At 37.3% G+C, this 16,606-nt stretch overlaps 1 protein-coding gene across 6 annotated transcripts in view; it reads right to left on the bottom strand.

Annotated features, from left to right (window-relative positions):
* GAS2 (growth arrest specific 2) overlaps positions 1-16,606 on the bottom strand; it is a 98,265-nt gene that overhangs the window by 43,269 nt on the left and 38,390 nt on the right. For all 6 annotated transcript variants that reach the window (XM_056354550.1, XM_056354548.1, XM_056354545.1 and 3 more), the window contains exons 4-6: positions 16,285-16,426; positions 6,092-6,155; positions 1,273-1,417 (exon numbers count right to left, since the gene is read on the bottom strand). In XM_056354550.1, coding sequence (XP_056210525.1) covers positions 1,273-1,417; positions 6,092-6,155; positions 16,285-16,426 — 351 coding nt within the window. The remainder of the gene's footprint in view (positions 1-1,272; positions 1,418-6,091; positions 6,156-16,284; positions 16,427-16,606) is intronic.

The following is a 16,606-nucleotide window of genomic DNA, read 5'->3' as shown; positions in this document are numbered from 1 at the left end:
CCATCTCTGGCCGGTAGAGAATGGAAGCCAACAGATTTATACTGGTGTAAAACAGAAGATAATGAGCCCTTCACTGCTGATCCTGCTATTGAGGCTTCCATTACATTACTATCCCGAAGGACACAGAAGTATTATTGAGTGGAATTTGGAAATCAAATAAGGAAGCAGAGGGAAGAATTATATCCTATTTTATTTTGTGTCTGGACTGTATGAGCACTGCTGCTATTTTATGGTGTGAGTGTCTGGGGCAGAGCAGGTCAGGAATCTAGCTGGATGAATTCCACGCTGTTTCTATCCCTACTGCTTTCTAAATTAAAGGAGGTGGTTGGAGACAACCTTCACACTCTGTTCTGTTCCTATAAGATACACGGTCTCCACCCTCCCTCTACACATAACTGTTCTGAATTCTGTTGAAACTTAAGCAAGTGCTTTTGCAAAATTGAGGAAGAAATACAAAATCTAAAAAAACATTAAAGGTAATTATTTGCATCAAACAGTACAAAGTATTTCAATAAAATGGATGACCATAATATTCCATCTGTTCTTTGTAACAAAAAAGTGGCACATGGATTTTTCAAGAAGTGCTCTGTAACTCCCAGGTGGCACATCTACCTTGTAATATAGCAGTTACTATAGTAACTGCTTCTTTTTATGGAATATATTTGTACTTTTCAAGTTTAACCTTTTCATGGTCTCAAAATGTATCCTTTTCATCTAATTCCAGCTACTTCAAGTGAACCCCTCTAGGGTTTGTATCAGAGAAATGAACACTGCATTGTAGTGCAAAGACTTTAACAAAATTCAAAGCAAGATTCTTTCTTCCCAACGAGGCAAAAAAAAGCTTGTTTTTTTACCACGTGAGAAACATACAGAACAGCAGCATAAAAATTAGGCTGAGATAACTTAGAAGTGTTTGTTAACATTCAGTAGAAGTCAGTATGGGCCAAATCTCCTAGTCCTGACTCAGTCCTTTTTCAGACAAAACACGAAGTGGGAGTTGATGAATAAGAATTGAACAGAGAAAGAAAACGGAGTAATAAGAAGGGAACTTGGCCCTAAGCACAAAGCTAGCCTGAACTGCAGATCTCCTACACAGTGTGACATTTTTTCCAATCTTCAGGCATAAATAATTGTGGTCAAAAATAAATTAACTCTATCAGTCTGCAAATCTTTAAAATCCAGTCAGATGTTAAACTCAGCCTTCTGTGTGCCTTGCGAGTAAGCGCATACCAGAACGGGTCAGATAGGAAGAAGCTTCCTCCCACAACTTACAGCATCATCCAACAGTTTCCCTGTGCTCTTTTTCCCAGGAGACTTTGTTGGTGACGGTGAAGGAGACGGAAGAGGGGCTGAAAGTGTTTCCTCTTGTTCAATTTCTTTTTCCAGCTTTATTAATCCAGGAGGCTCCACGCCAAACCTTTTGGAAACATGCAAACAAATTACTAGTCCTTATAAAGTATTACGTATTTTAAAACAAAATGGTGAAAAGAATTTATACCTTCTATATTGCCCTACTGTGCAATAACAGAATGCTACACACACTAGTAAACATGTATAAAGTTTATCTAATATTAATGCCATCATTCCCAATTAATACAAAAATTAATTTAGATGGAACCTCTCAGTTGATCAAATTGACAGGAAATACAGGTTATTTCCAACTTTTCTGTCTGATAACATATATATTGGTGAATGACTAATTTATGACCAACAAAAGGCCTTAAAAATCATTATGCCATGTAAGACAGATTCAAGTTCAGTACATTTTTGTCTTTTTTCCCCCCCACTTTTTTTTTTCCCCTCCAAACAACCACCTTTCAAATTGCTCAACAATTTATATTTTGTGTTTGTATTTTTCAAAGAAATCCAGATGAAAAGGGATTAAAAGTTATCCTTGTCTCAAATATTGCACTGAATTTATAGATAAATACATTGAGACATGGCCCCTATTTTTCAGAAGTGGCTAATGCTTTTTCTAACTGATTTTGGACAGGTAATCTTCAGATCTCTGTTTACAGTGGCAGAACACTTGTACCTCCAACTAAAACAAAATACATGCAACTTCGGCATGGAGCATCTCAAACACGGCACTTGGAAAGTAAGTTCTTTAAAACAACCTCTGCTTTTGGAAGTGTCACGCAAGTGATTAAACCAGTATCTCACAGCAAGAAGCAGAGCTTGGACAGAAGTCTAAAAGCCCATCTCATTTTCCTAATCACTGATAATTCCTCTCTGGTTTGTTTTGTTTTTATTTTGCCAACACTGAACAAAATCCAGAAAAATAGAAAGATTTCCTTTTTCAGAGGAGGACTTCAGCTTGGAAAAGTAATCATGCCAGGTAGGCTTCTCACAGCAAACCACTTGCATAAGTGAAAAATATTTTCTTCTGTAGCAGAAAAATCCACAGCCTAGATGCAGAAATAGGCTGGTTTATCTAGGTAAAGATCTGGACACTAAAATGTTTAGCAGTAACAAACGTTTTATGAAAATCTCAGCTAAATACCTTAATAATGTTAAAAGTGTGCCAAGAAAGGGCGTAAGTGCATATATAATCTTTTGCATTTTCCTGATAGCTTTTAATTTAGTTACACTACTGCCTAGAAATTAATACAAAGAAAATCAAGAACCAAATCTGTGCTTGTATTGGCTTCTAACTGGTGCGGTCTGCCTAATGAAAAGCCAGCCAACACTGAAGCAAGCACTTATATACAATCCATTTACTTCCTGTCTGCCTGCAGATGCCGACAGGCTGTAAATCTTAAAATTCCCACTAGGCTCTAAACCTACACCTGCATGCAGCCTTACTCATCAAATAAAACTCCTACACTCCAAGCAATGCTGCTTCTTTCTTTCTACTGCTTCCCATAATTTCCAATTTTTGTCATAATTACTGAGTTTTAAAGTTCCCTGTACTTCCAATATTCTGAATTCCTCTGGTGATGAGTTGAAAAATGAAACCAACGAACAAATATACACACACACATTTTTTCCCAGACATTGTATCAACCTGCGGAAAAGTTGCTGGAAAGCTGAAATGGTAAAACCCGCATCTTTTCTGGGAGGGGTAGAGGTGCAAATTCTGTTCTGGAAGGTACTATGAGAATTTCCTTTTCTGCTCTTTCCTAGCCTGCCTTCTCATAACTCCAAATGCAGCAACATTCGACTGTAATGTGATCTCCAACAGACTTCTTAGAGCACCACTTCCCACTTTTACCAAGGAAAAACTGAATACAATAGCAAAAAGGTCTTGAAATTGCTCAACAGTAATTTCAAAAGACCTGTGGGTATTGTTTAACACACACACCAAGCCCCCTAGTTACCCAAGAACTTCATTCTTTCTGCAGAAAAGATAATTTAGCTGTTTTCCATTGTATCATCTCTGACTTGAAAATAATTTGGGATAAAGTTGGACCTGTGCAACCCACTGCAATAGTCCCATGTATTGTCAATGCTCGCTTACACCCTGTGGGACACTTCCCTCTCTCATGGGAAGTTCTCTACCCACAAAGTATCTGCCGGTGCATAAAATGGCCCATTTTAGCTATTGAAATTTCACAGATAACCTCAGAGTTTCGTTTTCATAAACAACTGGAATCCAGGATAGTTTATGAGGTGATGTTATTTTTATTGGTACCTAGATATGAACTGCCACACTGTGAGCCAAGTGGTCACACAGTTTTCCACTCACTGCATAGTCCAGCCAGCCAGCCCACGTCTCTAATTTGGCTAATCGGACACTATGAAAGAACATGCTAAAAGCACTGCTAAAGCATAGGGCAGTTATCAGCTGTCTCCTCATCCGCAGAGTATCTGTGGATTGGGTTCAAGTTTAGCAGAACAGAGCTCAACTCTACCTCCTCCTCAAACAATCCCCATTCCTGCTCACATGTGCCTCAATCCCGAGGTTATTTTCATTAAGAAGAAGGGCCTAAGATGATTTATAGGAATACTAGACCCTAAAGACTAACAGTAATCTAGCTCGGCAAAGTGCTAGGAGCTGGCTCCTTGTGATGAAGAAGCCACAATGAACATCTTTCTGCTTCTAAAACAGAAAAGGAAGAGAAAAGAAAGAAGTTATTCAGCATCTCTTACTATTTTCATTCTTTAAAAACATACTGAGGCACCTTTTCCAAGATCTCTGCAGCTCCTGCACTGGAAAGCAGACTCCTAAGACTGTCAAGTGACCCAGTTTGCCTTACAAATTTGGCAAGCATGCACCCTGCTTCTCTCCTGTGTAAAGCGGCACAACGTCAGTTTATTGTGCTCTTTCCTACGCTTAGTGGAGGCAACTATCCATTCTCCTTTTCCATATAGTTCTAGTTTACCACACAGCTCAGGCAAAATTGGCATCACATATGTGCTTTTCAATTTTATTAACCTCATGTTCCCCTTCAAAAGTTTCTGTGCACCTTGGAAACTCACGAGATTATAAATGGGGTTTTGTTTGTTTTCAGAGATATTAGAGCAGGAACAAGTAGAGACACATACGTTATTAGTCGTCTAAGCTATAAACAAAAATGAAATACAGTAACATAAATATAATATATACAATAAATCAGTGGCATGTGACAATATACATGTATTATAAATAAAAAAGATATCTCAAAGGCAAATGGATAGATACACATAATAAATGAAAACACTGATTGATTCAATATTTGTTTTCATGCCTGGAACAGAGAATGTGAGACACGGAAGCTTGAGACAAAAGGCAAATATAAAGGGTAAGATTCTATCTTAAGACCCTTGTAAATCTGTTCAGAAATCTAATTTCATTTCGCAATGAGATTTATCTAACTCAACCGACTTTAGCAAAATAGAAAGCTGTCTAAACACTGGCCTGCATTCTCTGAGGAAGCTGGATACTATCAAGTAATCAACCCATGGCAGCCATTTCTGACAGCTATGCCCTGGGCATACGGTCTCTGAATGCTGGAAGGTCTACCTCCAAGCTGAGGATCTTGCAAGCACAGTTTCTTGCTCATGAATTAAGATTCATGAATATCAATTTCATTGAGCACCTACAGATCACAACACTTCCTTATCCATGGAAAGTTAATTTTTTTTTTTTTTTTTGACTGGATCTAAGCTTTAGAGATAAGAAAAATCTTGCAACGTGGAAATCAACCTTTTCTGGTCAACACAATTCCTATGCAAGCTTCCACTGGCACAGAGGGCTTTTCTGAAACTTCACCAAGAGACAAATTACTAGTTAAGCAGCTTCCCAAGCAAGTTGCATTCACAAAACAGGAATGCTCATAACGCAATTTTAATGTGAAAATGCTAGTTCTTAAGCTAGAAATAAACAGGCATCTCCTTCGCCTTGATTGTAACCACAAGAAATTCTTCTGAAATTAATGCAACTATTTGTATGGCAAGGCAGTCCAATTTGATACACATGCATGAATGCAACTGCAATTTACTTGCAAGGCTGGGCAGCAACACTGCTGTCCATGTATGTTTCAGCAAATCTTATGCACTGTGCTTGTTAAATCTGCATCTGCAAAAAAGCAAAAATCACATTCTCATTACTGTCATTTTGATTGTCTAGCGAAAGTCACTTGCCTTGACATCAAAGATAATACTACGATGTACTGAAGGGCCAGTCTGGCTAGAAGCATCTGACAGTGATAGAATGCAGACTGTTAACTCAGTTCTCGTATTGCTTCTGTTGGTGAAAATCAGATCTAAGTTTATTTAAATAAGAGTCAGTGTTGCTTAGGTCAGATTTTGGTTATGTGAAGATCAACTTATTATCAGTGAAGTTAATGAAATCGCAATTGTCTAGAGAGAGATCTGACTGTCAGAAGAAGAAACAGCTCAAAGCTTTATTTAGAAAAAAATTCTTAACTCTTTCCTCTCTTAATAAGTCAGCCAACAAATACCTTCATCGAGGTGATGGGACAGAGATTTCATTATATTTGTTAACAACTGCCCACAAGCTAATCTTGAGTGACACCAAGACAAGCATTCTCCTTGAACTTAATGACAATAAAAGTTTGCTTGAGATGTGCTGATTTGGTAAGTCTCTCAATAGCCACTGCTGTGAAGAATGCAAATATTTCTTCATTCTTTAAATATTTTCACCTACCTTGCTGCAATCCTTCCAAGTTCCAACAAACAAAGGCACACTTCTCTTGGCTGCTTGTGGAGAACTGGAAAAGCAAAATGAAGATGGAACACATTTATAAATAAAATTTGTTTTAAAGATCTTAGTGATTAATAGAACCTAACTGTCAACTTCTCTAACTCTTGTCTCAGAAAAAATTTGGTTTTCTTTGGCTTGCAGTGGATTTTTACTGGAATAAAAAGGATGGGACTGAGGAGTGGTTCTCAGAGTGCAGACGATTTAGGCAGTTCCCACTTCATAATCCTTTACTTCCTTTGAAAACACCATTCTAAATCTAAATCGCTGAGTAATTATTTGGGCTATTTGGTAACATGCAAGCCATTCATAACAATTTTGAAAATAATCAAGAGCTCTGGCAGAACACTACAATTTGTAGAATGTCAAAAATAAATGGAAGTAATACTTTTCTCACAAACTAAAAGAATTTCTATCCTTTAGATCACTATTTTTCTTAGATTATTTAAAACACAGAAGTAATGAAATTGTATTAAGACAGACATATTTCATTACAAACTAAGCCCTGAATTCATTATACATCTACTCTTAGAGCAAATATGAAACTGGAATACTTGAAGAATTCAGCTCATCATAAAATAAAAAAACCCAAAACCAAACAAAAAACCCCTCTGTTTATTTACACACATCTATGCACATTTTCATGCCTGGATTCTACAGAAGAAACAAGGTTTTAAGCTTCAAAAGCAGCTGTAACACAGCACTAACTTCTCTTTAAGAAATACCACCATCATCCAAGATAATTCCTTCCCCCCCTCCCCACCCCCCATTTTGTAGGTTATGTTCTGTAGAGAAGTCCAGCAAAATATAATAACAAAATCCAAAATCAGTAACTGAGGAAATGCCTGTGGCTGTTTGCATAATCCACTCCCCAAACGTCCAGAAAGAAGAAAGGAATAAAGAAGGAAGAGGGGGAAAAAAACCAACAACAACAAAAAAGGAATTATGAGTACGTGGTCAACTTCTCTCCAGAAATACTTGTTGCAGTAAAACCCTCATGTTGCAGCTAAAATTCAGGTTTTAGAAATTTCCACAATAATTGAAAGATTTGTACTGTATAGTTCAGATTGGTGTGTGAATATTCATACTAATCAGAAGAAACAGCATCAAAACTGATTTTTTTTTTTTATGAGGTAAGGTCAAGACATCTGCTGTATAAGCATTTTGGTTATCTAAACACTCACCTAACTCAAATGCATGAAGAAAAAAATACCATGCCTGAAAAAGATATTTCAATGTCTAGTTAAAGCTCTAAAAGTTATTACTTTGTCCTATATTGTACGCATGAGACCCAGAACAGGCATCCACAGACGTAAACACCTCTAAATGCCCTGGGGCAGATCTTCAGCTTCTTCAACTTCCAGCTTCGCGGACTTGAATAAATATATGGTAGTTTGCGGAAGCTGAACGCTCATCCCAGTATCTTTTATTAGTGTACATGTAGGACTTTGAGATGTATGCATTCTTCCTTGCTAATCTCATCCAAATACATTTCCAGAACTGAAACTGCAGAGCACGAATACTAAAAGGGCACTGCACTAGGAGAAGTATTTTTATCTTTCAGCCATCTGTTATCAAGAACATAAAAGATGCAGGCTTGGATTTTCAGATATTCTCAATATTCTTCCTTGCCACAACACAGTAGTTTTATGAAACATCTACCTTTACTAGCAATCAGTATTTTTAAAGTGTTACATCCATGACCCTAAAAATGTATTGCGCTGCTTTGGTTTTAAACCAGTTGGGACTGCCACAAAGTAAAACTGATTTTAAGAAATAAGGCATACCACAAAATACAAATGCAATAAACCAGTCTTGGAACAGTCAAAAGGAGTTCAATATTTCTGAAATGCAATTCAAACATATGCAAATATGAAGGACTTTGTAAGGGAGAAGAAAAAAAATGAGGCTCAAGTTTTATCATTTGTGAAGAGATCCATAAATGGAACTAGAAGAAGATTTGATTCAGAAAGGTAAAATGTTTTCCTGTCAATGCTTAAAGCTCTTCTACCCAAACAAAATTCAAAGTCCTTTAGCAAATCTGACCCAACATAATCCAGAGATATTTCATGCATTTCACATCGAACACATAGTGAAATCATTGTTAGAGGATGAAGAGCTGTGCAGGCAATTACTGACCAGAAAAAACAAACATCTGTTCATCCGATGAGAAGACGGTGACACAGCACTTCTACCAAGAAAATGTTGGCATTCCTGAGGACTATACCAGCATATGTATTCAGGAACTTCAGAGACAAACAAATGTTATTTTGTATACTGCAATACCCACTGGAAATAATTTAGATACTCAAACCCAAATTTTCATTTTTTCCCAAAAGCAGAGCTGCTTAATGGGCTACTAGCTCACAAGAGACTGGGAAGGAGTCACAGCCAAAGCCACAGAGACACGAGTCTGTGTTTCCACACCTATCTTGGACCCTCACTAGAACCTTGAGTGAGCAAGTAGCACTTTCGAGTGCCTTGATTTCTGAGTACTTATTTTGAGATACTTTTCGCCTGAAAGAAAAAGCTACCTTTATGCTTTTTTCCATACATGGAACAGAAAGAGAAACATTTCTTACACTTCCTTTCTTAGTTTACTTATAGAAGTTGAGTTGCTATTTTCTAAGCAGTTTGAGACATCTGATAAAAGATATGGCAAAAACTATTTCAGAGGCACTACACAGCATCAAAATCATTATTTCATTAATTATAACAAGTATGCCACTAAACCCCCCAATCTGTAGAAATCCTAATATTTCACATATAAATGCTCACTGTACTGTTAATTTGAATTTTCATTTAAATTCTGATCGTACTTCAGTTTATCGCTAAATATACTACATATATGTACACAGTTTTATATATACATATAATTACATTTTCAAATGGTAATAATTACTATCAGTTGAGGACTACAGGCAATTCATTCGGAAGCTGAGGTTGAAATGGAACACCTGTACCCATGGTATTCTGTTGCTCCTGGGGGAACTACATCTACGATTTTATGAATTACTTACTATCATCTATATTAATAGTGGCATTTCAGTCAGAGGCACCACCTCCACTTTTTGATCTGATCACTTAACCCCAGATATCCTATATGGCAAACAGACATTTGTTAAGCAACACATTTTCTGTAATTGTCAAAATTTATGTGCAGTTAGGACAGAGTAAACACTGGAAGCCAAAAAATTATTTTGAGAAACCACCTTCATTCTGTCTATGGCCACATACGCAATTCACTGCGCATCGTTTAAAGTTTACAGTCAACAATTCATTTCCACAACAAAGCTACTGTATGCTGTGAAGTATTCAAAGAAAAAGCAAAAATTAAGATTCCTCTAAGACTTCTATGAGTTAAGTAGTAGCACTATTCCTATCTTATACATGGAATAAAGGTACAGGTATTAGATACAAGAAAAGCACACACTTATCTAGGTGCTATTCTGAAATACGTCCTGCCTGATCTCCAGGGTACTGTTGAGTTTCCTAATCCTACATTTTGTATGAAATCCAAGCCAACACAACTAGTGATCCCATTACAAAGTCCAAAATGGATCCTCCCACTGCATGTAGGTGCTATCTAGTCCCTTCTTCTGATGCTGTTCAGTAGCAACAGCAAAATATCATCTTTCAGCATCCTGCATCACTCTCCAAACATCTTCAGATTTTTTCCAACAAATAAGGCATGCAAGGAGAAAATAACACACCACTAAGAGTTTCTTTCACTTCATGAACCATATGATACCAAGATGTTGGCAGAGCACGGGCTGTTCTAAAAAGAACACAGCTCTCTGGGGAAAAAAATAGCCCATGACCACATGAAAGGCTGGTCAAAATAATTAAATAGTTTAACTAATGTAGTACAGTCAGCCTTAACTGTAGCCCAAGCACTTCACTTTGCATCAATAACACAATTTTTTAATGCAATTTCCTGTAATTGTTCAAGCTTATATATTGGAAGAAAATAATATTCCTGGAGAACCAGTAGCTAATCCTCCCCTACCAAACATTAGCAAGATGAACTGCCCAAGCAAGTGACTGTAAGCAAATGGCAATTTGTAAATGTAGAAGACATGAGCACTATGCCGATCTACTGCATAAGAGGAATGGAAATATTCACCTTGCCAGAGAATCTAACTGATGATATTTGCTTAACATAAAAGCAATGTGAAGATTTAGAACTAGCACATACAAGTCCAGCTTATTTTAGGTGTCCTGACTGTTACAGGCTCTATTGCTTGCCATCTCATTTATTTCAAATCCTCACCTGCTGTCCTCATTGCTTGCATCTTTTCAAGCTACTTCCAGCCACTCTTCTTTAACAATTCTTCCTTTTCAGCTCCTAGCAAGCTTTTATCCCTGTTCCTCTCTGGCTATAACTGCTTGCTCCACACTGCTTCCATCTTGTTGCTGGCTCTTTCTCCTTTCACTGGTCCTGCTCTCATGATCACTCACCCAGTGTTCTCCTTCCTTGTACCTCATTTCTTTCCTACTCACTGCTCACCACACTTCTGCAGCCTTCATCGCTCCCTTCTGCAGTGCCTGGATGCTACCAGGAGAAGCGGAGAAAGCAAAGAAGGAACAGCCTCTGCTTTCAGTGCTGATCAGACCCTGGGGCTGTAAGGAGACAGAACACACCCTGCACATGGATATCATGTCTTTGCTGCACATATTTAAACCAGGAGTGTTCATAATAACCAACAAGAAATTTCTTGTTTCTGGTTGGTTGGGGATTTTTGTTTTGTTTTTAGCAGAATTAGCAATTAGCAGAAAGCCCAACCACGACACAGGAGCAAAGTTCTTACACCTCCCTGCCAAATTTCAAGCCTTGGCTCCTAACATTTTCATAAACCATTTCAGTGGAGTCACGTTTTTTTTTTTTTAAACATCTCAGGCATAGCTGAATCAAACAAGTGAGTATTATTTCTGCTTCTAAACCAATTTTTAGCTCACTAGAAGCAAAGGGATTTTCCAAAGGGGCTTAGTATTTACTATCATAGGCTTCCAATTGCTATCAGAATTCACACACATTTAGGAAAAGTTTTTTAAAAGCTTGATCCTTTCATCCTTCTTCCTACTGTCTGTCACTTTCTCCTTTAATACTTTTTCTTCTGATACTATGGTAGTTTTTGTTGGTGTTTTATTTTTTTTAACATTGCTTTGATAACACTTACTTTGTTCAACTAACTCCACATGTATCCTTGCTTCTGCATCAGTTGCACTATGACATACTTAAATCAAGGAGTTCAGCCCTGTCACTTATGGAAGTCTCAAAAAAAGTTAAGGTTTCAAACACAGTAGATATAGGGATAGTAAATAACTGATCTAGAATGAATATAAAGAACATCTAAGCACTAATCATTTGTTGGAATTCATTAATTTAAAATGAAAATCCAATGGTAATAACACAGTGTCCAGGATGCTTCTATAGTCCTCAGAATGAGACACATTCAACAATATTATGAGTTGTTTGGTAAAATATTATGAAAGATATGACAAAGTCTTATTCTGATGCAACTAAATGTATTAAAATGTAACATGCGTTACAAGCTGTAAATGAGTCACTGTGAAAGAACAGCCAAAATACTTCCATCTTGTAATATGAAATTAGATAAACTGGAGTATTAGTTTAAAAAAAAAAAAATCATTTACCCCACGCATAATATTTTTAAGCTATCGATGTTTGAGTGTTTTTTTCCTATGTAAATTCAAAAAAATCATTAGAATAAATATCAGAGGTGTTTGTGTTTGAGTCTATTACTTCCACTAAAACACTAGATGCTTTTTTTTAGGGAAACAATCAATTAAACTCTAATCACTACGTTGCATCAAAAGAAGCCCATGTCCCATGTTGCATGTACACACACACACAGAGTTACATAACATACAAGCACAAAACAAAAATGCAACAATATCATCCAACAACTCCCAAAACAGACAACACACATGGGCATGCTGGTACACTCGGTGGCAAACCCTTTTCTTGCCGGGTAGACTCTATCATAGAAGAGGTGTGGACTATTCGTCGATTCCAAATCCTACAATCATCCAACAACACTACATTACCAACAAAAGAGTTCACAAATTAGGCTTTAAGTTCACTTAACAAAAGCAAACATAGAAAATCTTACCATTCTTACTATTCGGCCAAGAGTTTTCTTCAAGTATTACACTCTTCAGGCTTGAGCACCATACTTACAAATATCTCCACCTAGAATGCTTCCATAAATTGAATTACCACAGCTGTGTGGATCTGCTGCCCTAAAAACTACAAAGGGGAACTTAAAAAATATATACATTATGGGAACAGAGGAGTTACAGACAGTATTACTTTTCTTAGGCTGCGAAGAGTTAATGCATGACATTCCAAGTCCTAGATACAGGACAAATTTTGACCTCTGATACATTTAAGAACACTGTTCAAAGACAGGGTATCTCAAGATTTGCCCAGATGATGAAAGTCTGGACTCTGGATGATAGGTTTTTTCACTAACAAAGCTAATTTCTTCTTCTTTGAAGACGCTGACTACACTAAATCGATCAACGAGCACAGCGAGCATGCAGAGCCTCCCCCTATTTTGCAGCATTCAAGACTATCCCCACGTACCGTGTTGCTATATTTGTTGCAGATGCTAATGTCTTTTCTGCTGCTTATACAAGACAGGTATGCCATCCGCCTTTTCTTTTGCAAAGGCATTAACTCTGATATTTTAATGCAGAGACGTGGCAAGAAAGTAAGTTCAAAGGGCAATATATATAGAGATTGCTACCAGTCAGCTCTGGCTGTATCATAAATCTTTACAGAAAACTATGTCCCATTTGTTTGTATTTTGAAATATGTTAAAGCATAGTTCAGATGCTTTAGATTCAACTTCAAAAAGGTAAAATGCATCATATTATGCAAGTGCATTGTTTTCAAACTTTTGAGCTCTGTACTGATCTCTTTCAAAAATATGTTCAAGTAACTCTACTGATTAGGAAGCATAATCATATCTACCAGCAAAACAAACACCACTTCCCCGCCTCCCCCCCCCCCCCCCCCCCCTTTATTTGCTTTGAAGACTTTGATCCTGTTTCCTGTTTAGCTTAGCTAAATCCAACAAAGCATTTCAACCCTTGCCTAACTTTAACTAAACAGACACTATATCAGTGCACATGTGATGGACAAGGGCACCAAGTGACATGAGTAGGTCTACTCACCTACTTGCTTGGATCAGCCCTAGAATGTTAAAACTTTGCAGCACCAAGCCTTTAGGGACACTCAAGATCGCCCGCGAGCTCCTCAGGCACAGACTGCACCTATCTGCTATAGCATCTGTCTGACACCATTCCATTCCCATGAGGAATACCTTCACATGACTTCAGTCTGAGCGCTAAGAAACCGGGAGTGTCGGGTGTGTTTGCGTGCAGTTATACTTGCACGACTTTAAAGGCTACAGAACTCATCAGGATGAGAACATATTTTTAAGTAATGAGAAATGTTATTAATTTTAGTTATTTAATTTAGCAATTAATAGTTTCTTACCTAGTATTTAACTAAACTTGCTGATCTCTGGATAGACTAGGGACTTTTTTTTTTTTGAAATCTGTAGCATCACAAATCCATCATTCAAATCTTTCAGTGCTGTAAGAATGATTTTGAAGATTTACTATGTCAGAATACAAATTCACCAAAAAAAGGCCTCAAACATTTTATGTGATACAACGGCATGAAGAGAATATCACTATGTGCATTCAATTACATAATACAGTATTTACATACCATAAGGCAGGCAGAATAGAGTAAAAAAGGAGGATAAGCATCAAGTCAGTCAGGAACATTAACACCATAAGGTTCCTCAGTGTAGACAGAAACAGTTGCTTCATCACTAGCAATTTACACATCAGTACAGTCTATTAGCCATGGGGAAAACCCACAAAAAAACACAAAACCCAGTTACCTCCGCAACCATACCTTCACCGCAATTACTTATCAAAAATACAGCAGAATTCCATAAGGCAGTGGGAATGCTTAGATGTCACTCATACATGTTTCTCACCACTTTGAGGAGAATCCTTGATATTACTTACCTTTGCTGAGTTTTTATTTCCCAAGCAGCGGAGAAGTGATTTGTTGGAGAGAGAGGAACATCAAAGCTTTAGATTGGCAGCTACTATGAGTCATCACCATTTCTAATGCATTAGAGAAACCTCAACTGAAACCAAAATTTTAAAGAATTCTAGCTCCAAGCCAGGGAGAATGATAGTTTCTGGGTGGGTTGTTTTTTTTCCCTTCGGTGCTATTTGGTTGTGGGGCTTTTGGTGTGGTTTTGTGGGTTTTTTTGGTTGGTTGTTTTTTGGTTGGTTGTTTTTTTGTTAGGTTTTGGTTGGGTTTTTGGTTTGCTTTTTTACAAATGCCACGGCCACTACCCCTTTCTCAAGTTCAGAAAAATAGGTCAAAATATTACCAAGTCCTCATCTTATTTCCAGCACCGTAAGTCTTTTAAACAAGTACTTTCTATAAGTAGTAACACTCAGAAAAGGAAAACAACAGAACCTAGTTTTCAATCAGTGAAGAAAATCAGTCACTAATCCAACAAATCAATACAGTACAGGTTTGTGCACTGTATATATGGGCATGTTTCACTTCACTTTTCTGAGAGATGAAGTCACTGAGAACATCAACCTTCCAGGTGCATTTACACTCAATGTTATACTGTAGCAGGCAAAGCACTGCCTATGTGTAAAAATTAACTTCTCCAGGGAATGACAGGATTTCAGCTATGACAATTCAATCTCTAAACAAGATCTGGTTTCCTAAAAATGCACGAAAAAACTCCTTAAAAACATGCTTTCAATTACACAGTTAACTTATTACTGGAACACCGGTAAACTGCTGGGTTTACCATAGCAGTATAAAGCCTAAATCCATTTAATTTTTTGATTAACCAATCTCAGACATTGGAGGTCTGTGTCTCCTTCCTCCTTGTGTTTGCACATTTCTTGGTCCTAGGCAACGATCAACCTCTCCATCATTCCAAAGATTTGGAAATACAATTACTGTTCACCTTGCATATGATATACCACACCCCCAAAAAATTTCATCTTAAGGATTTGAATAGAAAAACAGAGCCAATACATATATATCCTCCTTATGATGCATCACCTTTGTGATACTGATTTCTTCTCTGTCAAGCATTTTCTCCTGGAGATACAAAATAATTTGTTTTCATTATAAAAAAAACCCTCACTATTTGTCTGTTCTTTTTTCCTGTGGGGAAAAACATCGCTTCACGAATAGTTGTGCTAGAAGAGCAAAACTATAAAAGAAGGGGAATAGATCAGTTGCAACACAGATAAGAACTTCAAGTAGGCAGTCAAAGACCTTTTGAGCAACAGAACAAAGAAGCCTCTTGATTCAGGACAGTGTTCATTTGTCTTCCACAGACACTGAGCTGTCTATCATCACAACTGCTTTACACTTTTATCTGAGTTCAGATAACCAACAAACATTTGATTCCCTTCATTTCACGATATTTGGCTGAAGGACTCTCGAGATAAGATTCCTAAGTTTTCCTTTGAAGAGAGAAGAGTTAAAATAATGAAGAATATGTAGTATTAGAACAGTGATTTCCTGAGCAGTCCAATTTTTATGATGAAACACCCTGAAGCACTAGTGTCGCACAGCTTTGGTCCAGAGCTGCACAAGACAATAAGCTGGAGAAAAGGTCAGTACAGGAAGCAAAGAAAAAAAATAAATCATATTTTCTGGCCTCTGGCACAATCCATTGAATCTGCACAAACAGCTAAATGTCTACAGCCCAAACGGCATGCACTTGCATCCTACTCCCCTGAAACAGAAAAGCACCACCTTATACAACAAACGTTCCACGATCAAATAAGATGAAAAAATCATCTGCGTGCAAGAAATCATAGCAAGATTTTTCTCTCATTTAAGCTCCTCTTAAAATTGAGTGAATTTTAAGTACTGCCTACTTTATTTGTTCATGCTTCAGATAAGGGGCAGAATTAACAGAGTCAGACAGGTCAGATTTGGAGTCAGGATCTGTTGAGAGCACTATTCCATCTCTCAAGGCAAAACACAGAAGAAAAGTTATTTACAATTGCCAAATGTTATATAAATAAACACTTACCCAAGCCTTCGGATTCAAACAGGCAAGTATCATCTACCCCTACATCTCGGCACCAGGACAAGAAATTTGCTGTGTTGTCCCGTGCAAAAAAAGACCCTGAAGGAGCATTGGCTTTGCATGGAATCTTCCGTACTGGCAAGGTCTGAAAAACAGAAATTTTCTAAATGAGTGATACATGCTAGCATTATCCTGAAATACTATGAAATCAACATGCAGATTTTGCATAGATAGGTGACTGCCACTGACACATTTCCTTGTCCATTAAAAATTCCAAGCAAAGAAGAAGAAGAAGAAGAAAAAGAAGTAAATTTAACAGCATGAA

The sequence above is a fragment of the Falco biarmicus genome, chromosome 10, assembly GCF_023638135.1.
Source record: "Falco biarmicus isolate bFalBia1 chromosome 10, bFalBia1.pri, whole genome shotgun sequence".
NCBI lineage: Eukaryota > Metazoa > Chordata > Aves > Falconiformes > Falconidae > Falco > Falco biarmicus.
Note: the sequence above shows the minus strand (reverse complement) of the source record. Positions and strands in the feature narration are given on the sequence as shown.